The 27,395-nt window shown below is 41.3% G+C and overlaps 2 protein-coding genes across 2 annotated transcripts in view; one reads left to right on the forward strand and one right to left on the reverse strand.

The window, feature by feature from the left end:
* Ctnna1 (catenin alpha 1) overlaps positions 1-2,370 on the reverse strand; it is a 383,070-nt gene extending 380,700 nt beyond the window's left edge. Inside the window, exon 1 of the mRNA XM_087180658.1 lies at positions 2,347-2,370. The gene's annotated coding sequence lies outside the window, so the exon portion shown is untranslated. The remainder of the gene's footprint in view (positions 1-2,346) is intronic.
* Positions 2,371-2,831: 461 nt separating this feature from the next.
* Positions 2,832-27,395, forward strand: part of Etf1 (eukaryotic translation termination factor 1) — a 30,962-nt gene continuing 6,398 nt past the window's right edge. Inside the window, exons 1-5 of the mRNA XM_087180683.1 lie at positions 2,832-3,014; positions 3,174-3,277; positions 22,712-22,887; positions 23,201-23,340; positions 27,139-27,277. Coding sequence (XP_087036809.1) covers positions 3,192-3,277; positions 22,712-22,887; positions 23,201-23,340; positions 27,139-27,277 — 541 coding nt within the window. The 5' untranslated portion in view covers positions 2,832-3,014; positions 3,174-3,191. The remainder of the gene's footprint in view (positions 3,015-3,173; positions 3,278-22,711; positions 22,888-23,200; positions 23,341-27,138; positions 27,278-27,395) is intronic.

The raw sequence follows: 27,395 nt of genomic DNA on the forward strand, positions 1-27,395 counted from the left end.
AGTCCAGGAGATGCCTGAGTGCTGGAGTTCAGATCCCATACAGTTGTTGTACTCCACTCTAACAGCACATGTATGCATTCAAGGGGCCGGGAATTTAGCTCAGTGGTTCCACTGCCTGCCTCGCAAGCAAAAGGTCCTGAGTTCGATCCCTGGTACCAAAAACAAAAACAAAAACATGTATGCATTCAACCAACCTAGAAGTTCATCTAGTCTTCTAGTTTAAGAATTGTTATATAAGGGCTGGGGATTTAGTTCAGTGGTTATGCTGCCTGCCTTGCAAGCGCAAGGACCACAGTTCAATCCCCGGTACCAAAAAAAAGAACTGTTATATAGTATGCAAGAGCTTAATCTTGCAAATCATTTCCCTTTCTCCAGAGGTCAGTGGGTGAGCTGAAAGTTCCAAACCTCTAACCACTTGGTCTTTCCAGTGATGAGGCCCCTCCTGAGGCTTTCTGCAGGCCACTATCCTAAATAAAAGCCCAATCTCATTAACATAAACTCTGAGAAGAGACTCCTGAATAACAAAAGACACTGCTTGGCCGGGGATTTAGCTCAGTGGTTTCGAAGCCTGCTGCAGCGCAAGGACCCGAGTTCGATCCCGGTACCAAAAAAAAAACAAAACACTGCTATCAGAAAATTCCAAGGTTTTTTTTTTTTACCATATACACCACAGTTAGGGTATACAAATACCCAGTATTTTCACAACATCTAACACATCTAAAATCTAGCTACTCCAGTGGTTCTGGTGCCTGCCTCACAAGCACAAGGTCCCGAGTTCAATCCCTGGTACCAAAACTAAACTAAACTAAACTAATAAAATAAAATAAAATAAAATCTAGCTACTCTGTAGACTAAGGCAGGAACACTGCAAGCTCTGGGCCAGTCTGGGCAATTTTGCAAGATTCTGTTCCAAAATTTTAAAAAATTTTTTACAGAGCCCAGAATGTAGTTCAGTGGTAGAGTATTTGCATCACCTTCCCAACTAACTCACTAGCTAGGAATGTCATCTATATCCCAACCCTTTACTACTAACATGAAAGCAGTGAAGTTCTGAATTCATCAAAGCAATTCCTTCATTTTTCAGATAATAGATTATATGTTCTAATCTCACTCTATAGCAGTTTGAAATATCTTTATCACCTGATGTCACAGAAGGTTCTTTCTCAAACACTGAGTGCATTAGGTGTGGTGGCACATGGCTATAATCCCAGCACTCAGGAGGCTGAGGCAGGAAGATCTTAAGCCTAGGCAATTTAAATGATTTAGTGAGACCCTGTGGGGTGGGGTGGGGGATGTCTAGGGTTGCAGCTTGATGCAAGAGACTTGGGCTCAATCCCCAATACAGAGAGGTTAAAAGTCTTTGCACACCAGAAGAGACTATAATCCTTGCTCCATTCCCTCCAAATCTCTTCTGCTAGAAATCTATCACAGCCTTTGCCTGTATGGAACTGATTTCCAATTCTAAATGCAGAGATGGTGAATTTGCAGGAAGGAGCCAAAAGACCTTTTGAGGCTGCCATTAAACTACCTGAGTCTACCATATTCTAAGAATAGCCATTCACCTCTATCTGCATTGTCCCTACCCTCTAAACTACAATCTTTCATGTGACACTGAAGCGGCCAAAAACGGGCCTAGGCTTCCACTTTTGCCCTCTCTAACCCAAGCAGGGGCAGTCTGGAATTGTTCGTAAGACAAAGAAGCCAAGCCTGGCTTAAAAGGCCCCTACAGGACTTCGTTCCCTGTGGTGTCTTCATAACACTCCCCCCATCCCTGCTGTTATTCTGGCGCACTGTAGTTACTTTATAGTTACTCAAATGTGTTACAGTCCCTCCTGACAAACTCTTCCTCATTCTTTAGGCCTCATTTTACAGATGGGTCCCCTATACACTCTCAAAGCACTCTTACGTACTTAAATATTTGAGCAATTATTAAACACAAGCATAAAAAAAAATCACAAACGGTTGGAAACCAAATGACTGCAAACTCCCTTAGGGCGGGCACTGTTATCTGTTTGGTTAATCCCTGTATCCCCAGGAAACCAGGGTTTAAGACACAGTCTGGGCTCCAATATTTGAACGAACCCAACTGAACAGAAGGGACACAGGTAGCCAACAAAAAATCTGAACTCAAATAGAAAAGTTCTAACATATACAGCCGCCCGTTTTGCTTCAGCACTCTCCCACCAATACGTTCATTAACTCAGACCAATCCTCAATGGGATTAGATACCATAGGTCTCCAACCTCAGGCAGCCCCTGCTTTCTTCAACCCCACAAAGTTCCAAACCCAAAGTGAACCCATACTAGTTGCGACAGGGAACACGCCTCCTTCGCCTCCCGGACCAACCTTGGGGAGGCTCCCACTCTGGACTCTCTGGCCCGGATTCTGAACACCAGTCCGCAAAGCTGTGACGCACAAAGGCCGGAGAGACAGGTCAGCAACGAAGTTTGTCGGCGCGAGACGCTTCTCAAAACACGCGTTGGGGCCCAAGCTCTACGTCACAAAGCTTCGGAAGCCCGCTCTATTCCCGGAGGAGGAACGCAGATAACGACCCCCGTACCTCGCCCTTTAAGAAGCAACCGCCCCCACCATTGGAGCCAGGCGGGGGTTCCGAACACACCCTCGCGAGAGCCGCCAGCTTCCGCCCGCTTCCTTCTCTCAGCTTGCCGGCCGGAAGGAAGGCAGTACCTGCCGCCCCCCCCTCCTACCTCACAAGACTGCGCGGCCGAGTTGCAGCCAATCATCGAGCCCATTGTAGGCCGCGTCCCAGAGAACCAATGGAAAGTCGTGGCGCGCGCAGAGCTTCTCTTCATCTGCACGGCCCCCTCCCTTCCGCCCGCTGCCTTCCACTCGGCCTCTGGCGCAGGAAGTGATGTCACAGGCCCCATGTGAGCCGATTGCAACACATGCAGCTGCCTGGAGAGAGGGAGCCGGTGTCCTACGTCAGAGCCGCCGCCGCCGCGGAGCTGCCGCCGGGGAGGAGCAGCCGCTGCCGCCCAGGACTGGGCCCTTAGGTAAGGCAGGGGAAGGAAAGACCAGCGACCGAAGCGGCGAGCTCACGAGGCGGGGAGAGGAGGGCCTCTCGGGGGACATGAGGAAGGGAGCCGCTCTGCCCCAGCGGCGGCGCTAACTCTGTGGTCTTGGTGTCTCCCGGCCCCGCCGGGCCGCTCTAGGGAGGAGGAGGCGAGAAGATGGCGGACGACCCCAGTGCTGCCGACAGGAACGTGGAGATCTGGAAGATCAAGAAGCTCATTAAGAGCTTGGAGGCGGCCCGCGGGTGAGCGCCACGTCTGGCCCCCCCGTGCCCTCTCGGATCTGGGACCCCTCAGGATGGCCGCCCCCGCGCCGCATGGCCGGATGAGAACCAGGCACTAGCCAACTCCCGCCTTCTGGACGTCTGGGTAGTAGCCCCTGATTCGGGGCGAGGGTCGGCGCGGTTGGCCGGAGAAGGGGTCCTTTCCCCCGCTTGGGGGTAAGGGTCCCGCGCTCCCGGGGCTCAGACCATTCGACTTTTCCCCTCGTGATAAGCCACCTCTACTTCTGTACCTCTCCCAGGCTGTTAGTTCCAGCTCCTTACTCTTCAGGCTTCGGGTGCTGTTGGGGGAAGGTACGGTACTCGGCCTTCCTTTCCGAACGCCCTTCCCTGATTTTCTCTCTTCCACTCTCTTCACGTTTCTCAGCCAGGCCTCATTAAAATGGCCTACCCCTCCTGGACTTCTGAACTCCAAGTGGGTGAAGTTTGGATGGGGTGATGGGGTGTGAAGGGGAGGTGGCCAGGAACATCCACTTTCTGGCTCCCTTTGGTTTCTCTGGATCTTCCACCTCTCCCAAGATGACTTCCCCTAAGTCCTCTAATTACTCCGGAGCTTCCTGGTTTTAGCTGTTTCAGGACCCGCCTATAAACTGAAAATGCCAGCGTGTGCGGGATGGGGGGCGGGGGCTTATTATGTTTGACAAATCTGGCAGTGGGGCTGCTTAATAGGAACCATAGTAGTGGAGTTCTTGCCCCTGTGTGGAACTTCTTGGGCTGTCACTGTAGAGGTGCGTGTTGTATTAATACTTGTTGACATTTAGAACTGAATTAAGTGAGTTTTGTGTCTCTTGTAAGTTTTGATAAGAACCTGTAGGTGTGTCCATTCTGGGAAGAGTAAACTAGATTAAAAGTAGCTGTGTGTGCTTTTTTTTTCTTTCTTCAACGTTGCTCACTTGAGGAAGGTGTGCCAGAGTTATCCCTATTCCTCAGTTTATTTCCCAATCGTTGAGACTTTTTAGTTACCGGAAGTGCCCCCAAAAAATAGAACATTACATATTTGTACATCTCTGCATTCTTAGAATAGCAGAGAAGTTTGCCCCAGTCCTTGTGGAAAGTTGATTTCAGCACGAGAATGTAGGCATTGTGGTTTTCAGCCCAGAGTTGTCATTGACACACTTAGAGTGAGGATGACTACCCCACCAAACTCCTTGTTATTATTTTTTAAAATGGGTTGTGCTTGATTGTGCTCGAACCCCAGGGTTAGCAGGCCATTTTGCTGTGGTGTTATGTTCTTAATAAATTAACAGTTGTTTTTGAGATTAGGCTTCTGAAAGTTTGGCCCTTCTCAGTGTCGTGGAATTTTGCTCCTTCCTTTGGCGTGTTGAAAAGCCTTAATATGAGTTAAAGGTAGCAGCTTGTTTTTTATACCTTAGATTATTTTTTTTCTCTGGATTTAATAGGATGTTCACATTTGTTACTTGTTACTCTTACAGGAACTTGTATCAAGTAATAGAATGAAAAACTATTCTCAAAATGTTATTATATAGTTCATGACCCATTATGACACAATACCAAAAATTTGCCAGGTACTTTTGTTTCACTAGGATATTATGTTGTGTTACTTGAAGCTTTGGTTGTATATTGACTTTTATAGATTGTTGTTGTTGCATGTTGTTTAAAGTTAGAAGTGATCTGTGCATTTGTTCTTTCATTTGGAGGCATTAGAATTTACATGCATTTTATTCTTTGAAGCCAGCTAAAAGATGAGTATGATTGATTTGTCTGTTGTCTGACTGTGGTAACTGACAATAACATTACTTGATAAGTAATAGCATTCCTTTCTACTGCTCATGAGGGAAACTCATCCTTTTTTTTTTTTTTTTGGTACTGGGGATCGAACTCAGGTCCTTGCGCCTGCGAAACCCCTGAGCTAAATCGCCAGCCCATTCTTAAGTTTGTTACTAGCTGTGTTAGCTACTTTTTAAGTCCTTTTTGAAGCTTTTGAAGACTTTACCTCTTGTTAACAAAGTTCAGTAAAGTTTGAAGCCTACTTTTAAAAAGTTCTTAGGCACAACTTGTCTTCTAGGTAACAGTTTGAACATTTTAGACAGGATTAAGCTGTCTAAAATAGCCAGAGACTCTTTTCTATAAACAGACTGGTTAATAATCATGTCCTGTTTGCTTTTAGTCAGGATTTGGTTGCATCTTAATCCCATGAAAATTTAAAATCTTGGCAAGTTTATTCTGTGTGGCTCAAGTTTCCAGGTGTATACCAATTTCTTTTGGGAAATGGCATGATTGTATTTTCATTGCAGAGTTTTGTTAAAGTCAAACTAGATTTTCTTAGCATATAGTGAGAAATATTTCTTTTTTTTTTCCCATTAAGTTTATTGATACATTTTAGGTATAAAATAACAGTTACATTCATCATTGGGATCTTGTACCATTACATGAGTATCTCGGTAGAAATATTTTTCTTTCTTTGCTGAACACTAAAATATTTTTTAGGATAATTGTAATGAGCTTTTAAAAAATCAAACTGGCAAAATGAGTCCATATATGCTGGTGTTTGGGCATGCAGCACCATGTAGGTTTCAGGAGAAAACAGGCCGTGTTCAAGCACAATTATTAGCACATGATAATGAAACTTAGTGTTACAGGCTTTTTGTTTTTAATGGAATTTCCCCAGCAGTGTAGAATTCTAGACGTGAGAATCAAGGATTTTTTTTACACCACTTTTTAAAGTATGCTAGAATAAGAGTAATTCTGAAATTTAGTCAATATGTGATTATCTTTTGACATATGACCCAAATATTTTATAGCTTAAAAAGAACCACCAGTAAAATAGTCAGTAATAAAATACATTTGAACAGAAAGAGACCCCTGGTCAATTTATTGGTTACTTAGTGTGTTGTAGAATGTCCTATGCAGTAACTGTCATTTAATCTTCACAGCAATAAATATTGCTACCATTTGATAGATAAGGTAACTGAGGCTGAGAGGTTAGATAACTTATAGTGCATAATGTCACAGAATAAAAATGTAGCAGGGTCCAGAACTTGAACTAATGTACTATGCTGGATATATTTTCTGTTTTCTAAAATAATGCAAGACTAAATTTATCCAAAATGTGATCTGAACTATAACAGACTGTGTTATGTCTGTAGAAGAGCATTTATAAAGGCCAGGTTACTAAATGGGGGATTTACTTGCATTCTATTTTATATCTAGCATCATACTTAATCTTCTGATTTTTAAGTTGGGTGCAACATACCTATTTTGGTTTTATATAATTGGGGTTCAGTGTTCATTTATGTATGCTAATAAAATAACCAGCCAATTCTGCTGTCATATGCTTCCAACTGAATGGTAGTTCCTCCTTATTTATGATTGCCCCTGGTGTATTCTTAACAGTTGGTTTATGAGAACAAATAAATGCATAGCCAAAACTGGATCTAGGGCTATGTGAGTTGAACTGTGGTTGGTTTCAAATAAGGAACTAAAGCAGGTGAACATAAGTTACCAAAAAAAGGTAAGCTTTTTTTTTTTAATTTTCTGAGCAAGCAAGAGATAGCCCCAGAAATAGTGTTAGAAGCATGATAGCTTTCAGACAATAAAATAACTAGAGCCTGTTTAGCCAAGGGTGGTAGTAAATGTGACAGCAGAATAGAGTGTTAAATTGGGTTAAGTTGTGTCTGTAGGTGTTAGGATATTTTTTCACTTGGGAGCCTTGTATATATCAAGTATAAACTTGTTGGTACACAGTTTGAATAAAGTGTTAAATGCATAGGAGTACCTTCCCCAAGTGAAGATTACTGATTGGTCATCACCTAATTGATCATAAAAGAAATATTCTCAGAACACTGAATTTCAAGTCATTTTTTTACTTTATTTCTCAAAAAATTTTCCCCTATATTTGGTGATTAAAGCCAGAGCCTTGTTAATTCTAAGCAAATGCTGTTAACTGCTGAGCTACATCTCCAGCCGTATTTCTCAGTATTTTTGAAGGGCTGATTTTAACTAAAGTGCAACGGAAGTGATAGACTGGAGGCTGGGAAGTCTAGCTCAGCAACAGAGTATTTCATGTAACTCAGGGGGCCTGGGTTACATCCCCACCACCACCAAAAAAAAAAAAAATCGAGCCATTTAAGGTTCAAGCTTTTAAAGATTGCTTTTCTTTTCTTTCTCCCCCCCCCCCCCCCCCCCCCGAGGAATGTAGTCCATGCCTATAATCTCCGTGCTTGGGAAGCTGAGACAGAAGGATCCTCTTGAGTTCAAGGCAGTCTGAACTACAGAGGCAGACCCTGTCTCAAAAATAAAGATGGCTTTTTTCATCCTCTGTTCTAGGTTCCTCTTCTCCATTTCTGGTGATTAGGCCTATAAAACACCTTCTGAGAGAAAAGTAAAAAATTAGAATATTTTAAGTTTTGTGAGATAGATGAGTTTAGAACAAACTGCTGAGGCTCTTAGTAAACTACCTGTGGGCTCTTAGTAAACTACCTGCTTGAACTGTGGCAAGTTTTTCTCTGCAAACTTTCAGTTTTTACTCATATAACTATAGACAGTAATCTTGGTTTAGATGATAATAATCAGCATGATTTGAGTTTTAAGTATCTACCACCACATTTGCCCCGTCATGTTCCACAAATGTTGGTTCTTTCCTGTTGTGTACCCAAACTTTGACCCTTTAGAAATATCTGATAGAGAATTATTATATTATTAAAGGATCAGGATACAGATGTTATAGCAGATCTGATCCAGGATGTGTTAGTGTGTCTCAGTCTCCTCCAAGTGTCATTGGCGGCCTATGTCAACTCAGAACTGCTCCAGAGAACTACAGTATTCTGGTGCCGTGTTCTATGCATTGTGAACTTAATGAACAATCACTGTCTTTGAATTTCAAGTCTTGACAGACTTCTCATTGTAATAGCAGATACACTTACCCTTCCTGGGAAGGAAGGCTTTCTTTGGACACACCCTTAGGTAAACAAGAGTACCTAATTAGAATACCATTTAAGCCAGAGTGCCATGGGTTGTACGTTTTTCCTGTCCGCCCTCCTCACAAATAACATTTGACAGAAGACACTTTTTCTTTGAACTTGGAGATGAGGATATGCTCAGCAGATCATAACCCTATACTGGAAACATGTCTGATTGTGGAAAAAGGCTTAAAACTGTCAGCTTTACAGCAGGGCTAAATAGTTTTAGATCCTATTTGAAGAGTAGGAAGGAGAAATTTGCCTTCACACTGCTAGATCTGCTTAGCTGAAAACTTGGACAGCAGAAATTTCCTGAGGTCAACCTATTCTCCAGGGATCTCAGAATAGAAGCTTCTCCTAGGATACTGTAGGTGTCTCTGCATTCTTCAGCAGCCTGCTATCTTAGTGTGAGGGGCAGAAAGTATTTGGGAGGTTCGAGGCTCTTTTCCAGCAGGTTAGAAATTGTATGAGAGTATGAGATTTTCTCAGTGGGGCACTTTTCTCAGAACATGCTGAGGCTGGCTTGGTGTCAGCTTTATCTTATACACATCTGAGACCCTTTCCTACTTACTACCTGTTCTCACAGTCCTTCCTACCAGTTTAGAGCACTTCATATTTCTCAGGTGCCTGACAACTGGTTCTTGCCATGAAGATAAGCAGGGCTGTTAGGAGTGTACATTTCTCTTTTCACATTTTCGTTTGATTTTCTGAGGTTTCCTTTCAAAAAATAATCTTGGTCAAAGCAAAAGACTTTTCCTGCCATACCCAGGAAGTGCTGTACAACTGAGTTATACCTCCAGTCCCTTCCTGCCATGTCTGTGACCTAACAAATTTTTCCCTGCATACTTGGTTATGTGAAAAAATACCATTGTATGCATTTTTACTATTAACGAGTCAGCTAAAAAGCTTCATCAAACATTTATAAGTTGGGTACTAGGCATTTTGAAAGAAATGTGTGATAAAATGAGAAAATGATCTGCTGTACATCGTTGGAGTGATAATATAAACCATTTTCAGAATAGCATGGTTTGTGATAAAGGAGTTTTAGTATAAGCAAATGATCAGAGTTTTGAATGAGGTATATGATGTTCCAAAAAAGGAAGAGATTAGCAAACTTCCTAGACAAGGCTAATATCAAAGAACATTACTTTGGCCATCAGAAGTGGTTGGTTAATTTAGTATCTCTTTGGTACAGTAGTTGACTAGAGCTTTAATTGCTGTAACTTTGAATTTTTAGAGTGCTAGGTAGGTATGAGGACCAAACCCAGAGTATACTAAGCACACACTACCCCCTTGAGCTATACCACCACCCCAGCCTACTTTCTTTTCATTTTTCTTTTCCTTTCCTTTTTTGGTGGTGCTGGCTGTTGAATCCAGGGCTTCTGTGATGCTACTAGACAAGCACTTTACCACTGAGCTACATCCTAAGCCCCTAAAATTCATTCTTTTTTTTTTTTGTACCAGGGATCAAACTCAGGTCCTTGTGCTTGCGAGACAGGCAGCGGAACCACTGAGCTAAATCCCCAGCCCTTAAAATTCATTCTTGATTTAAAAAATTAGATCTAAAACCTTTGTGTTCTCTGATGATTGGTGGTGAGCTCTCAGGATATTAAACTAGTGCATTTTGCATATGCGTGCCTTGTTAGTAAGGTCAACGTGACAGAATTTAAGACTGTGTCAACACAAGTTTGCATTTCACCCTAAGTAAATTTCAGTTTACAAGAAATAAAAATGTAATACTGACCTTCAGACTACTATTTCTGATATTTTTAGTTTTTTATTGAGTTTTAGGCTACTCTAGTGTCTTCTAGTCATTCTAACTCTTAATGGAGCAAAGTGGGTCCTTAATAAAAACACAGGTTTAGAGGTTTATAGCTGAGTTGTGCTTTTGTTGCTCTGGGGCTGGGAACTAAACCCAGGGCATCTTGTAGGCCAAGCATTTGCTGTACCACTGAGCTACACCCCCAGCCTGAGATGTGTTTTAATCAAGTAATGAAACTAGTTTTCCAAAGATAAGTAAATGAATGGCATACATTTTCTACTTCTAATAATAGAACTGTGAGGAAAGCTGTTAGTGCTTTTGGCCTCATGTTAATAAGTAAAGAATAGCACAGTTCATGATAAAGGGGATTTAGTGCAAGAAAGTGATCAGGGTGAAAGCAAGAGGATCACAAGTTTGAAGCCAGCCTTGACTACACAGTAAGGTCCTGACTCAAAAAAAGAACCACCAGGCATGCTATAATCCCAGCACTCTTTAAGAGGCTAAGGCAGTAGTCTTGCAAATTTGAGCCCACCCAAACAATTTAGCAAGACCCTGTCTCAAAATAGAAAGGACTCGAAGTAAAGGGCCCAGGGATGTAGCTCAGTCGCACCTTGCCTGACTGGCAAGTGTAAGGTCCTGAGTTCCATCCCCAGTACCAGGAAAATAAAGAAAAAAGAAATTGAAGTACAGAAAAAGTTAAGTAGCTGCCTAATATCACAGCTTAGTGAGACACAGTGCCAGATTGTTACCACTTTGCTGATTTCAAAACCTGTGATCCTCATACCACACTGCTTTGCTTTTTGCTGAAGAGAAACATCTCCCATTCCCCATTCTTTACCAGAAGGAAGGCTCTTGTCCAAGGAAATCTTACAATTTTCTAGAGGGAGCAGGTGTGCTAAAACCCTGGAGCAAAGGTAGAAGGAAAATAGGCATGCTATTTGCACATCTACCAAAGGAAGAACTGGGGTACTAAACATGTTGGTTGGTTGGTTGGTTCGTTGGTTACAGTACCAGGGATTGACCACAGGTCCTTTCCACTGAGCTGTATGCCCAGCCCTTTTTATTTTGAGACTGGATCTCACTAAATCGTCCCGGCTGAGCTCAAACTTGTAAGCCCCTTGTCTTACCCTCTCAGAGTGCTAGGATTACAACATGCCTGGTTCTTTTTTAAGATAGGGCCTCACCATATATGTAGTCATTGCTGGCCTTGAACTCACTGTGTAGCTCAGGCTGGCTTCAAACTTTAGATCCTCTTGCCTCAGCCTCCCCAGTGCTGGAATTGTAAATTCGAATTTTCACATTCCTCCCAACTGGGAGTGTTATCCTATCCTAAGGTCAGTTCAAACCAACTTAAGATAGCTTCTAGCACCTGTGAACAGTAATAGAATCCTGTTTCCTAGTTTAGTATTCTTACCAACCTCTTATAAAAAGTAGCCCCGTCTGCTTCCTAGTTTGCCTGAGATGGTAGTAGCAGTGGAGGTGATGCGCCGTTAAGGTGAGGATCAGACTGTGTAAGAAGTGTTTTGTAGCTGGGCCTGTAATCCCAGCTCTGGAGCTGAGGCAGGAGAATTGTCATGAATTTGAGACTAACCTGAACTACATAGCAAGACATTGTCTCAAAAAATAATGTTAATGGTGAAAGAATAGTCTGATGGTTTGAGCTTTTAGTGAAGTAAAGCTGGAAACAGTTTGTTCCTTTCCATGGAAGGGCATGCTTGCTTTTCTTTTTTCTCCCACTTGTTTTTTTGTATTGTTTTAATGTTATTGTTTGGGAGGGTTGTGAGGTTTTGTTCATTGTTTTGTTTGTTTGGAGCTGGGGTTTGAACCTAGGGTCTTCACACCAAGCTACATCTTTAGCCATTTTTTTTTTTTTTTTTTTTTTTGTACCGGGGATCGAACTTGGGTCCTTGCGCTTGCACAGCAGGCGGCGAAACCACTGAGCTAAAACCCCGGCCCCCTGTCCTTTTTTATTTATATATTTGTGGGGGCGGGTACCAGGGATCGAACTTGGGACCTTCTGTTTGCAAGGCAGGCGACAGAACCACTGAGCTAAAATCCCTGGCCCCTACCCTTTTTATATTTTGAGACAGTCTCTAAGTTGCCCAGACTAGCCTTGAATTCATGGTCCACCTGCCTCAGCTTTCCACTAGGCTATTTCCTTAGCCCCTTTATTTTTTGTTTTGAGACAGGATTTCCATAAGCCACTGAGTTGCCCTAGCTAGGCTTAAACTTACTGATCATCCTGCCTTAGTTTCCCAGAGTGCTGGATTATAGATGTGTGCCACCACACCCAGAAAAGGTGGTTTTTAGATTTATCTAAATTCAAATAAGGCTTCATCCCACGTAACAGTACTGCCTTCCTCTCTCGTTTCTGTCTGTGCTGCTTCTTTCTCACTTGTACTGTTGCGGGGAGGGCAAGACCTCTATCTGGTTTCCATTTAGTGATCACTTAGTATTTGCTAATCAGGCTTTGTACTTGGTATATATAATGTTAAAAAATCTTCATGAGGCTGAGAATTTAGCTCAGTGGTTCTGCCTCCTGCCTCACAAGCTCAAGGCCCTGAATTCGATCCCCGGTACCAAAAGAAAAGGAAGAAAAAATCTTCATGACCTTGTGAAATACGTAGAAACCATAACTCATGGAGATTTATAGCATTTACTTTATGTTATATAGCCATAAATAACAGAATAAGACATGAGCCTGAATGTGCCTGTGTCCAAAAACTACTCTGCCTGTTGTGTTCCCATATTTAACTCATCTCCTTTTAAAAGATTGCCTTAGTTTAAAAGTTTAAACTTAGTTTTTCATTTTTGGTTTTTTGTTTGTTTTGTTTTGTTCAGGCAGAGTCTTATTCTGTATTCCACGCTGGCCTTGAACTCACAGCAATTCTCGTTCCTCGGCCTCCTGAGTGCCGGGATTACAGGCATTCACCATCACACCTGGCTTAGGTTTTCATATTTGAGAGAAGAAACATAGAAATCTTACAGTTAATCAAATAAGGACAGTTTTGGAATTAGAGTAAGAATTAGAGAGGAATTGATTGATTTTCAGATGGTTTCAATTAACAGTCGCACCTGGGATAAACCTCAATGGCTGCGATACTGCTACTGTGCAAAGCTTGAATTTTTAGGTGGTGATCCAGCTAGCTTAGTGACTTTCCCAGAAATGATCAAGCTGAGATTTAACTTAAACTTTGAGGGGCTGGGAATTTAGCTCAGTTGCCCCACACCTGCCTCACAAGTGCAGGGTCCTGAGTTTGAGCCCTAGTACCAAAGGAAAAAAAAAAAAAAAGACTTGAACTTTGTGAGACAGGAGTACATGTGATCTTAGAAGGGGAAATGGTAAAAACCTTGGCCATCTACCCTAGATACCCCCAACTATTGAATGTTGGGATGTAAACTTCTTGGGGAGCCTATAACCTAAATCTCAATTTGGGATTTTAGTAAGCAGTATCTAAAATAATCTGAAAACAGTTTCATTACTTGGATTGATGGACTGCATAACGGCGTTTAATAAGATGTGGGTGTTCTGGCTCATAAAATTTGGGCATCTCTGTGCTGTTCAACACCACTCAGCATGGTGTTGATCGAAAAATACAGTGAATATTAATTTATGCCTTCCCATAAAAGACACATTGCCATTAATTCCCCCCTCAAAATACTCCTCCAGCTTGAAATGCATCCCATCCTCCTTATCACTTCCTAAAGCAGTTCTGGAAGTTCCCTTTTGAGAGTGTCTTCAATTGCACTGTCCTGGATGCCTTAATGTCCTGAATTAACTGCAAACATGTACCTTTTTGGTCATTTTGATTTTGAAGAATAGCTAGAAGTCGCACGGTGCCAGATTGGAGGAATAAGTTGATGAGGACACACTGCGATGTTTTTATGAGCCTGCCTTTCCATTGGATGGTACTGAGCAGCAGCATTCACTATATTTTTGATTGTAGCTTAGAGAGATGCTTATGAAGTATGAACTTCATACTGCTTCAGAAAGTGGCAGGAACAACGGGGACAGAATATGTTTGAAATGAGGGGGAGTAATTTGAGGGGAATTGATCACAGTATCTTTCACTGTAACTTTTTTATTCACCATATTTTTCAGTTGCACTGCATAAGTAGGATTATCTTAGTCTGTGCTGATACAACAGAATACCACAGACTGGTTGTTGGAAGAGAAACTTTTTTTCTCACAATTCTGGAATCTTGACTTTGGGAAGTCCAAATCAAGGGGCTGGAAGGTTTTGGTAGATGTGCCTTAGAATACACTGTTCCTCACATGGAAGAAGAAAAAGACAACTTACAAAACCTTCTTTATCGGCTGGGGATTTAGCTCAGTGGTTCCACCGCCTGCCTCGAAAGCACAAGGACCCGAGTTTGATCCCCGGTACCCAAAAAAAAAAAAAAAAAAAAACCAATGGTTTGGGCTGGGGATTTAGCTCAGTGGTTCCGCTGCCTGCCTCGAAAGTACAAGGACCTGAGTTCAATCCCCGGTACCAAAAAAAAAATTTTTTTTAATTAAAAGAAAAACACCTTTATCAACACATACATTTGTGAGGGCTCCACCCTCAGGACATAAATGCTCCTCATTATGCCTTGCTTCCCAATACTGTAGCTTTGAGGATTAGGTTTCCAGTGCATGAATTTGGGGGCACACAGTCAAACTATAGCATTGAGTAAATAAAGCAGGTCAGCTCTCCGGGTTCCTGTTCTTTGAGGAGGGCTAATGCTGTGGAAGCTTTTTACCTTCAGCTGACCAAGAGATTATCTGATAGCTTGGAGATGCAGAAAGCAACACAAGCAACCTGGTCAGGGGTTAATCTTATGGGAACCACATTTTTTTCATCTACCTTTCTAAACTGTTCTTAATCATTGCTGCTGCTGATGAATATCAATAAAATCTTTATAGGTCAAAGGATGCCTAGATTTGCTTGTCTGTGATTTTTTTGGATTATGGGACCCTGAGAAGCCTAAAAAGTTACTCAGACATGTATCTACACCCAGTGCATCCCAAGGTTTGCTCTTATTGCCTCAAATTTTCTTCCTTAGATATCTTCAGGTCCTGCCAGTTTAGTAACCACATAACTGTTTCCCGATCCACAGTATTCAGGGACCATGAATCCTTGGATGTGTAACTGGTAGTTCTACTCTGCCCTAGAGATAAAAACCCTACCAACTGCCTCTGCTTCTTCCTCTTGTCTTCCTCTATTTGACTTTCAGAAGCTAATCCTCTGTGTGAAGGATTGATGAATTATTTTGGTGGGGGGAACAGGGTCTCGCTGTGTGTAGTTCAGGCTGGCCTTGAACTCACAGCAGTCCGAGTGCTGGGATTACAGGCATGTGCCACTACACCTGGCTGATGGAAAAGTACACACAACCAGTGAGAACAAGAGGAGATCTGAAAAGAGGGGCCTCTAGGAGCTTTTTTATTTTGAGACAAGGTCTTGCTAAGTTGCCTAGGCAGGCCTCAAACTTGGAATTGTCCTGCCTCAGCTTCTTCAGTAGCTGGAATTACATACATACATACACCACTGTGCCAAGTTCATTGTCTCTTCTGGATGATGCCTTTTGATTTTGGACAAGGGATAAGTTTTATATTTTTGTTTTTGTGGGAGTTTTGTCTGTTTTCATTTTGTAGTACTGGGGACTAAAGCTTGGGCCTTTGCACTGAGTCAGATCCCTAGCTCCTATTATTTTTTATTGCAGTATAGAGAATCACTAAATTGCCCAGGCTGCCTCAGCCTCCCAACTGCTGGGATTACAAGTGTGCACCACTCACTGTCCCAGCTGGAATAGGAATATGATAGCAAAAAAGTGAATAAAGGGCTGGGCATTTGGCTCAGTGGCACAGCGCCTGCCTGGCAAGCTCGAGGTCCTGAGTTCAGTCCCCCATACCAAAGGGGTGGGGGCTTAACACTAAAAGTTTAAAAAGTTGTAGTTTGCCTTTGTAGCCAGTAGCTCCTTCAAGCTTTATATCACTTTGCAGAAAGGCTTTAGTTTTACTTTAATGTGAACTAGCTTCCTTAATTTTTGTGTTTACAAGAACTGGTCTAACAACTTTGATTGGCTTGCCTGGGGGGTGGTAAGTGAGTGTTTATCTTGTTTGGAAATGTTTCCTGGAAAAACTTTAATCTGCTTTTATTAAACCTAACAGACAAACATCAGGGGTTGTTGAAGTAGCCTTTAAATTTTTAAAATAGAAGCCATGTATTTAATCTGCATTTCCCCTCACCAGTCAGGGACTTTATAATAAAAGGTTGAGTTCAGAAACTTAATATTTCCACCACAGAGTGCAGAGAGGCCTTCGAGGAAACTAACAAAAGTAAGAGTCCAAGATTTTGCAGTAACATTTCAAATGTAGTAACTTGGTAGAAATATGCTTTGGGGTGGGGTATTGTTGCTTTTTTTTTTTTTTTTTTTTTGTACCAGAGACCTTGCGCTTGCCAGGCAGGCATGGTGCCACTGAGCTAAATCCCTGGCCCTGGTTTTGTTGCTTTTTGAAACAGCATCTTACTATCTAATTCAAACTGGCCCCAAACTCACAGCAATCCTCCAGCTTCAGCCTCCTGAGTCCTGGGATTACAGGTGTGCACCAAAAAAGCTTGCTTCCCACACACATATACACAGATACTGGGGCTTGGATCCAGGGACACTGAGCTATATCCCCAGCCCTTTTTCCTTTTTGTTTTGAGACAGTTTTGCTAAGTCACTAAAGTATCCAGGCCTAGCTCGAATTTAGTGATCTACCTGCCTCAGCCTTAGTAGCTGGGGTAACAGGTGTGCACTACAATCCCTGGCTACATTTCTAAACCTTTTTAGAAAGGGATTCCTATAACAAGATTTTGTTCTTAGGTACATTTACTAGTTTGTCCTCTCTGGGGTATTACAATTCATGGATATGTGTGTGTAAAGTTGCCCAGCTGTGCTATACAGTATAGTTGCTTAGTGAATGTTTATCTTCTTAACCTATCTGCAGTGGAAAGCAAATAGCTGTTTATCTTTTTTTTTTTTTTTTTAATAGCTGTTTATTTTGAGGTCATTGCTTTGCCCTCTACATCTTTATCTTGCTTTAAAGATAGCTTTCAAGGCTGGGGATTTAGCTCAGTGGTTCCACCGCCTGCCTCGAAAGCTAAGGACCCGAGTTCAATCCCCAGTACCAAAAAAAAAAAACAAAAAAAGATAGCTTTCAAGCATTTTAGATTCATTCAGTTAAATTGTCCTAACATTCTTTTTAGCCTCAAATTTTCTAATCCTTTAGGAATTGGTGCCTATTTCCGCAGCTCTGAGCTTTCACCCCTGCTATTCTTAGAGCCCCTTCTCATTCCATTCCCTACTGATCACCTCTTTGCCAGTTCTATCTCCTACAAAATTACTCTGTAAACCAAGGCCAGCCTAACTACAGAGCAACTACCTTGAACTCACTATTTAGCCCACATTGGTGTCAAACTCCTGCCTCAGCCTCCCAAGTGCTGGGATTACAGGGGTGCACCATCAGGCCCAGTGAACCATTCTTTTACACATGCACGATGGCAAGGTAATTGATAATGTCTGGCTGCCAGGCGGCTCAGAATCACTCTATGGGATAGTTGTGCTTGTACACCCAGTGGTTCAAGCCAGCAGCAAGGCATTAAGAGAGAATTCCTGGGCTGGAGATTTAGCTCACTGTTTGCGCGGCCTGCTGCACAAGCGCAAGGACCCAAGTTTGATCTCCGGTACCAAAAAAAAAAAATTTCCTTTGACCCCTGAAGAGCCCCTAGGATGAAGATAGAATTCCTCCCCTTCTTCCTGGCTTCATCAGAAGACAAGCATAAGCCAGTAAAGCTGATACTCAAACTTCCTATCCTCTCTTCATAGTCTACATACATGAGTTGACCCCCACTGCACAGAAGACAGGTAGTTGGCATCTACAATCTAGATTGCTTTTGTTGTTTTGAGTGTTAGGGGTTGAATCTAGGCTTCACACATGCATTCTGTCACTGAGCTGTTCCCCTAACCGTTAGAGTATTGATGAAGTTAAATTCACTTGCCCAGTATTTCCAGCCTTTCCCAGAACAGACTCATTTTCTCCTCCTTGATCTGTAAAGTTTGACATAGAATTCCAAAACTTTATTTTTGGAAATTTTGTTTTAGAAACTTACACATTTGTGATGACAGCTGAAGCTGCATATCTTAAATATCCTTGATTCTTTGTTTTGGCTAGAATATTTGCACCCCTATCCAAGGGGTGGCAGCAAAGTACACACCATACTCTTCCCATGTACTATATTTAATTAGCTTGTACTTTATGGGGGAAAATATCACAAAGGTTATAAACTAGCCTGTAGGTAGACCAGCAAAAACACAACTGATTTTGGAGGTATAATTTGGCTGACAATTTCAGAGTAACTATTTCTGTAGTGAAAACACTAGATAACCAATTTATCTACTTTTTTGTTTTGTTTTGGGGTTTTTTTGGTACCAGGGATCGAACTCGGGACCTTCCGCTTACAAGGCCTTCAGCGAAACCACTGAGCTAAATCCCCAGCCCCTTGTTTTTGTTTTTTGAGACAGGGTCTCAATATGTAGCTCAGGCTCACCTTGAACTCACTGTGTAGTCCAGGCTGGCCTCAAATTCGATCCTCCTGCCTCAGCCTCCCAAATCCTAGGATTACAGATGTGCATCACTACACCCAGCTTCTTTTTTTTTTTTTTTTGGAAGCAGGTTCTGTGTTGTTCGGGCTGGCCTTGAACTCACAGTGATCCTTCTGCCTCAACCTCCCAAGTGTTGGGATTACACGCGTATGCCACCTGTGCTTGGTTCCCATTTATCTACTTGAAAAGATGTATCTGCTCAATCTAGAGGACTTGTAGAATTTGCCACTAGGGGAAACCATTCAGGGTGGAATCTTGTGTAAATGAAGTCCTGTTCTAATGTAAATCCAGGGGAAAAACAACTGCAGTGGTACACATGAATGAAGTTAATTTTACTATAAAAATACCCAGCCAGGTTACAGTTGTATACCCCTATAATCCCAGCTTCTCAGGAGGCTGAGGCGGTAGTGTCACTGGCTCCAGGCCATCCTGGGCTACATCAAGACCCTGTCAAAAAAAAGTCTCTCCTAAGAACTAATTTCAGGCATATTCAGATTTTAAACAACTGCAGTTACAGTGTTTCTTTTTGTTGTTCCTCTCTCTCCCTCAGTGCTTTTCCCTTTGTAGTTCCTTGGCATATGAGCCCATTTCACTGGATAGTCCTAGCTTTCTAATTTTTTCATGCCAGCTCTCACTGAACTCCATATGTGAAATTCTGTTAAGCCAGGCATTTCTTTCGCTCTTTTTGAGACAGGATCTCAACCATGCAATCCTTCTGGCTTGTTCTCCCAAGTAGCTGGAGTTACAGGCATGAGTGACCATGCCCAGCTATGATACCATGTTTCTTTCCCTTTTTTCGTACCGGGATCGAACTCAGGACCTTGTGCTTGCCAGGCAGGCAGTGGAACCACTGAGCTAAATCCCCGGCCCAGTACCATATTTTTTTAACATGCTTTGGTTCGTGTCAGATCAGCTTTTGACGTCAAAATGTAAATCACTTCATTATATATTGATAGCTGTTGTAGTAAAAGCTAGCTTATTTATATCTGGTCAGGACAGATTTGTGGCTTTTAATTTTCTGTGTATTGAAGGTGTGATTTTGTTCTTATAAATTATTAATTAGTTTTCATGACATACCATATTATAGTAATTAGTGAAAACAAATTAACATTTCTCAAGAAACCATGCTTTGGTTTTTCTAAAATAAATTGTAAGATTGAAGTCTTTTTTTTTTGAGACAGTCTCACTGTGTATTCCAGGCTGACGTTGAACTCATTATTTAGCTGAGGTTGGCCTTGAACTCACAGCAATCCTCCTGCCTCAGTCACCGGAGTGCTAAAATTATGGGTGTGTGCCCATAGATTTTTTATGACAGCTTTATTAATATATAAATCACCCCAAAATAAATATATATCACCCCAATATATATATGTTCAACCATAGGGTAATACTTTGTTTAAACTCGTAAGGAACTACCAGGCTGTTTTCCAAAGGATTATACTATCATAAAATGTACCTCCTTTAAAGTGTGCAATTAGCTAGGCGGGTGGTAAATACCTTTGACCCCAGCAGTTTAGGTAGCTGAGGCAAGTGAATCACAGGTTCAAGAGATCAGCATGGACAACTTAGTAACTTAGACCCTGTCTCAAAAGAATGTTCTGGGGAGGTAGATCATTGTGAAGGCCATTCATTCAGTTGCCAGGAAAGCAAGAAAAATAAAGTGTCCGGCTCCTTGATTTTTCAGGGCTGTGCAGTTATCGCCACTAATTTTTAAATATTTCCATCAACCCAGAATTAAACTACATACACCATTTAACAGTCACACTGTGCCCTTCCCTCTTCCTATCCCCTGGCGACCACCAATCTTTCTATCTGGATTACCTGCTCTAGATGTTTCATATCAATAGAATTATATAGTATGTGATCATTTGTGACCGGTTTTATTTGGTATAATGTAAATAAATGTATGCATCATTCTTTTTATTGCTGAATAATTCATTATATGAGTATACCACTTTTTTTTTTGGTACCAGGGATGGAACTCAGGACCTTGTGCTTGTCAGGCAGGCACAGCAGCACTGAGCTACATCCTCAGTCCCTGCATTTTGTTTATCCATTTATTTCTTACACTTATGGGTTGTTTCCACTTTTTTATTGAGTAACGAGTGCTTCATTGAACTTTCAGGCACAACTTTTTTGTTTGTCACATATATTTTCTTTTCTCTTGGGGTACATAGGTGGAATGGCTGGGTCATAGAGTAACTCTTTGTTAAAACTCTTAAGGACACGTAAGGTCCTGAGTTCGATCCCCGGTCCAAAAAAAAAGAAAAACCCTTAAGGAACTTGCAGGCTGTTTTCCAAAGGATTATACCACTTTACGTCCCCAACAGCATTGAATAACAGTTTCAGTCTATATTTTCTTTGGAGAAATGTCTGTTCAAGCCTTGATCCTTTTTTTTTGGTACTGGGGATTGAACTTGGGTCCTCGTGCTTGCGCAACAGGCGGCAAAACCACTGAGCTAAATCCCCGGCCCCTTGATCCCATTTTTAATTTATCTGTTAAGTTATAAAAGTTCTTTATATATTCTAGTTATTCTTCACATGAACCTTATCAGATGTATGACTTGGAAATGTTTTCTTCCATTTTGTGGGTTGTCTTTTCACTTTCTTTTTTGGGGGGTAGTTGTGCTGGGGATTAAACCCAGGGCTTTGCACATATTAATCATCTACCCTGAGCCACATCCCCAGCTCATTGATATATATACTAATGTATGTGTTTCAGGTAAAACTAGAATACTAAAATATTAAAATGAGGTGTTTCTTAATGGTAGTGATGATGAGTATCTTAGGAGAATGCAAGTGAAAAAGGTATGTTCCTGGACTCTATTATTGAGACTAGAAATCATGGGGATCTGTCAGGGCATTAGTGGTATTCTCCATACTTCAGAGTTTGGTCTGTCTTTGTTCTAGAAACTTGAACTTGATTGGGCACCCAGAGTTGATCAGGTCAGAATACATTGCTCTTTTTAATCAAATCAGTGCATTTGATATATAAAATACATTGCTGTTTAGGCCTGGGGATGTAGCCCAGTGGTAGTGTTTGTCTAGTATGGATGAAGCCCTGGTTTCAGTTCCCACTGTAAGGATGGGGGTGATACATTGCTATTTAGGGAGAATGTGCGTGCAAGAAGAGAGATTGGTTTCATAGTTGGGATGTTTGTGTGAATTCCAGTGCTGTCCTTTCCTATCATCAAAGCACTTAGGAGGTCCTCAGTTAGTGTTTATAAATATTCGTGGTAAGCCTGGAATTGAAAGAAATGGGAGAGCTGGGCATGGTGGCACATGCCTGTAATCCCAGCACTCTTGAGAGGCTGAGGCAGAAGGATCATAAGTTTGAGTCCAGCCTGGGCAACCTAGTGAGATCCTGTCTCAAAATATTTAAAAGGGATAATACTGGTATTTTTTGTTGGTTTGGTTTGGTTTGGTACTGGGGATAGAACTTGGGACTTTGAGCTTTCCGGGCAAGCACACCACCACTGAGCTACATCGCTGGCCCTGTATTTGTTTTTTTAAGACAGGTGGTTCAGGCTGGCCTTGAACTCACAGAAATCCTTGTGCCTTGGCATCCCAAGTGAATTATAAGCATATACCACCACGCCCAGCTAATATTGGTATTCTGTCTAGACTTTAGAGTGATCTGTTTTGTTGTCCTGGCATAGCATCTCCCACTGAAGAGCCTCCAGATTCCAAGTCTCTGGCATAGGTAGGCTTCACCCACTGCCAAATTCCAACCTATTGGCCCTCCTTATCACAGCTTTTCCTTTCATCCAAAAAATTGAGCACCTGCTATATTCTGAACACTTCCTAGCTCTTGGGTATATGTGGGTGAAACTACATCCTGGTCAAGTTGAGAGTGACTTGTTTCTGTTATTTCAAGGGCATCTCAACCTTGATTCATTTTACTAAGGATAAACATTAATTTAAACTCTATTCTTTTTTTTTTTTTTTTTTTTTTTGGTACCGGGGATCGAACTTAGGTCCTTGCACTTGCGAGGCAGGCGACAGAACCACTGAGCTAAATCCCCGGCCCCTTAAACTCTATTCTCAGGTGATATTTGAGCCACTAAGAAGTTATCCTTTCTTCCACAGCAATGGCACCAGCATGATATCATTGATCATTCCTCCCAAAGACCAGATTTCACGAGTGGCAAAAATGTTAGCAGATGAGTTTGGAACTGCATCTAACATTAAGTCACGAGTAAACCGCCTTTCAGTCTTGGGAGCCATTACATCTGTACAACAAAGACTCAAACTTTATAACAAAGGTAATCTGCAATTCACTCATCTTCCTTCTTTCCACATTGTTTGTCTTGGTTATATTTTCCATTTTGATCTTGCTGTGGTGCTTTATTCCCCCAACATTTTCTTCAGCCAGCCATCATAAATGTCTCTTTAGCCTTGGTGTTTTAACATTTTTTTTAAGTAGTACTTACAGTATTTTAGAGGAATAAATTCCTCAGAGGAAGTTTTTTAATTAGGGAGAGAATTTTGCCTAAGAGGTTTAAGGCTATTTCTGTTTTGTTTAAATTAAGGCTGTGGGAACATTTAAAGTAGAGAAATTGTTTGTGTTCTTTGCAGTACCTCCAAATGGTCTGGTTGTTTACTGTGGAACAATTGTAACAGAAGAAGGAAAGGAAAAGAAAGTCAACATTGACTTTGAGCCTTTCAAACCAATTAATACATCATTGTATTTGTGTGACAACAAATTCCATACAGAGGTAAGAGTTTGAATACAGAACATTTTCATCATTCCAAAAAGTAAACTCATACCCATCAGCAGTCCTTCCTTTTTATTACCAAACAATCCATGGTGTGGATATGCCACATTTTATGTATTCAGTAGTTGATAAACATTGGTTATTTCCACTATTTGACTGTTATGAGTAATGTTGCTGTCAACATTCATCTGTAATTTTTTTGTGTGACCATGCTTTCTTTTTTTTGGTAACGGGGATCGAACTCGGGTCTTTGTGCTCGCACAGCAGGCGGCAAAACCACTGAGCTAAATCCCTGCCCTGACCATGCTTTCTTAAATCTAGGAATAGAATTGCTAGGTCACATAGTAACTATGTTTAACCTTTTGAGAAATTGTCACACTGTTTTCCAAACCATGGAAAATGGTACCATTTTGTACAGCTTACTATTTACAAAAGGTAATACAATTTATATTTATTATGATGGTAGTTATTCATCATTGTTTGAAGAAAGTTCTAAACTGGATTTTGGAAAACTAACTAGAGACAAAGAAATAATTGGCTAGTTGATCTTCATTTCTTCCTATTTACCAGTGACACTTGCCTGTATTCTTTGTACCTTTAGTTTTCAGTTCAAATTGTAAGATTTTTAGTAGCAGGAGGTTCTTTTTTTTCTTTTCCTCCCCATGAAAACTTGAGTGACAGACTGCCATAAGATAAACTTTAATGGAAAGGAAACCTCATTAGAGTGACCTAAATCAGTCAACAGTAGAACAATCAGGAATTCACAGCTGGCTCCTAGTTTAGTCTCTTGCCTTTCATCCACCTAGGGAAAACCTCTACAGTAGAATTAGAACTGACATTTGTCGACACAGTTTACAGTGGATGATTTTTGCTAACTTGACAGGAAGTCCAGTTCCAGTTGAATATTGGTCAACTACATGGATGATTCAGACTGTTTTTCTCTTAGCTACCACAGTCTGTTTCTGGCAGAGACTTCATTAGGGAGACACTCAGCCACTCTGTCCCATAAACCTGTATCTGGTTTGAGGAAATGCTGGTTTTGAATTTTACTGATGTAGACAGTACCTGCTACCCATATTGTCTGGATTTAATTCACTTATTAAGTTAAAATCATTGATTTTTCTAAACCTTAAGTCCTCTTCCAAGGTGCCTTTTAATCTTGCTGGCTTCACTGGTATGTCAATATGTCCTCGTGTATTTCCTGTTTCATAAGGGTAATTATATTGTATGTGTGTGAGTGACAGTACTGGATGTTGAACCCAGAATCTTTGCACTTTGCACTAAACTACATCTCCATCTCTTTCTCAATTTTTTATTTTGAGACAAGGTCCTGCTAAGTTGCCCAGGCTGGGCTCGAACTTGGTTCCATCTGCCTTAGCGTGTGCGGGTGGGTGCCCGCGCCCTGCCCCACGGTGGGAGGGATATTGGTGGGCTTACAGGTCTGTGCCACCACACCCAACTTTTAATTATACATTCTTGAAAGGGATAAGAAGTGTCCTCAAGGGCTGGGGATTTAGCTCAGTGGTTTTGCCACCTGTCTCGAAAGCGCAAGGACCCGAGTTCAATCCCTAGTACCAAAAAAAAAGAAGTGTGCTCAAGGGACCAGGGATTTAGCTCAGTGGCACTGCACCTGCCTTGCAAGCACAAGGTCCTGCATTCGATCCCCAGTACCAAAAAATAAATGTGCTCAAGGCACTGGGTTCAGTCCCTAGCACTGCCAGAAAATAAGAGTAAGTCTATTTCTGGATTGACTTACTGAAAAACCTTAATTAACATTCCTAACAAATCTTTACTGTATAAAGCTATTTTTGGGTGATGGGAATTGAATTCAAGCCCTCACACAAACACATGCTAGGCATGCAATCTACACTGAGCTATACCCTACCCCCACCTTAAGGCTTTGGTTGTTTTGTTTTGGTCTTTTTGAGACAGGGTCTTGTTATGTATCCCAGCCTGGCCTGGGCTCACAGTCCTCTTGCCTCAGCCATGTACCACCATGCCCGAGTTAAGACTATATTTTAAATAGATAGTATTTATGTCTTTTCTGTCACACATACCTAGTACTGGGGATTCTCTAGCCCTTTTTTTTTGGTACCGGGGATCGAACTCGGGTCCTTGTGCTTGCGCAGCAGGTGACGAAACCACTGAGCTAAATCCCCGGCCCTCTCAAGCCCTTTTTTAAAATTCTTTTTGAAACAGGGTTTCACTAAGTTACCCAGGCTGCTGGCCTCAAACTCCTATGCCCAGGTGATCCTTCCTGCCTCAGCCTCCTGAAAATTATAGTCATGTGCCACCAGACCTGGCAAATACTCATGTCTTAATGCTAATTATCAAGCGTGCTTTGGTTAAAGAGAGATCTTAGTTGATTAATCTACACTCTAGACATTTCTCTAAAGTGCTGTTTTCTTTGTTGGTTAAAATGGAACAGGTAATAATTTCTTAGTTCTAAAGAGATTGTCACCTAGCAATTAGTGATCTGCCAAATCTGATATTAAAAGTACATCATGAAAATGTATCTGAAGAGTCCGAGGACTCTAAATATTTTTTTCTTTGGGCCAGGATTTAGCTCAGTGGTGCCGTGTCTGCCTGGCAATCACAAAGTCCTGAGTTCGATCCCTGGTACCCCCAAAAAATTTTTTTCCTTTGGAAAAGTAGAAATATGAGGAAATATTACCAACCTGGAAGTTTTCCCCATAAAACTCAGAATTTTCCTTATAATACCTTTGAAACAGTTTTATATCCAGATAATAAATATTGCTCAAAACCAGAGGATTTTTTTTTTTTTTTTTTTTTTTTTTTTTGGTACTGGGGATCAAACTCAGGACCTTGTGCTTGTGAGGCAGGGAGGGCACCACTGAGCTAAATCCCCAGCCCTAAGACCAGAGGAATTAAATATTTCAAAGCTAGAAAATCTTTGTAGAGATTTTTTATGAGTTTTGTGCTCATTTATAGGTTTAATTTGCAAGATAGTCTTAATTTGTCATGATACATTCTGTAATAATGCTGGGGTTATTAAATGTAACAAAATGTCAACTTCTGGGACCTGGAGGTGCAGCTCTGTAAGAGTGTTTTCCTAGCATTGGTGAGGCCCTGGTTTTACTCGCTATTAAGGGGGGGAAAGTCAACTTTTGAAAGTTAGATAATTAATTACTCCATAGACTGTCTGAATTAAGTCAAGAGCTAGAAGAATTTTAGCCCGTAATTTTCTATTGAGTTTTGGGTTTCAAGAGTGTTTGTTGGTTCTGTGTGTTTACTGTGGTAAAGTACATATAAAATTTATCACCTTAATTATTTTTATGTGTATAATTCAGTGGTTTTAAATGTATTCATGCAGTTGTTCATCTATCACTGCCACCATCCATCTCCAAAACTCACCTTATAAAATTCTCTACCTTTCGATCCCCGGTACTAAAAAAAAAAAAAAATTCTCTACCCATTAACACATTCTGGGCAGCTTGTACTGCCTGATGGCTCAGTCATGCATGTACCACCAGTGGTTTAAGTCTGTAGGAAGATAACATGTTCAAATCATAGCCGTCTGGCAGTGAGATGTACAAATTATGGCCCCATAGTGAAATGTTAAACAATAAATAGTTCACCATTCCCCCTTCCCTTCTGCCCTTGGCAATCACTGTTCTACATAAGAGTTCTTTCTATATATTATTCCATCAGATGCCTTTTCTGCAGTACTCATAAAATGGTACGTGAGGAATAAGGACTCTTTATTGCCTTTTGGGTTTTGTCTTGATCTTAGCAGAGCTTTGGAGTTTGTTATGTGGTACTTGTGTTTGTTCTTAGGCTCTTACAGCACTACTTTCAGATGACAGCAAGTTTGGCTTCATTGTAATAGATGGTAGTGGTGCACTTTTTGGCACACTCCAAGGAAATACAAGAGAAGTCCTGCACAAATTCACTGTGGATCTTCCAAAGAAACATGGTAAGATGGGAGGAGAGCTTGAGCCCTTTTACTTTATGTCTAGTAATAGTTACTCTCTGAAATAAACTTTTAGTTAAAGGGATGGTGATTTTTCTTTGTTCTTTTTTTAGTTAATGGC

The sequence above is a fragment of the Heterocephalus glaber genome, unplaced genomic scaffold (genome assembly GCF_053883595.1).
Source record: "Heterocephalus glaber isolate CG9 unplaced genomic scaffold, H.glaber_assembly_v1.0 deba00001465, whole genome shotgun sequence".
In the NCBI taxonomy this organism is placed as follows: domain Eukaryota; kingdom Metazoa; phylum Chordata; class Mammalia; order Rodentia; family Bathyergidae; genus Heterocephalus; species Heterocephalus glaber.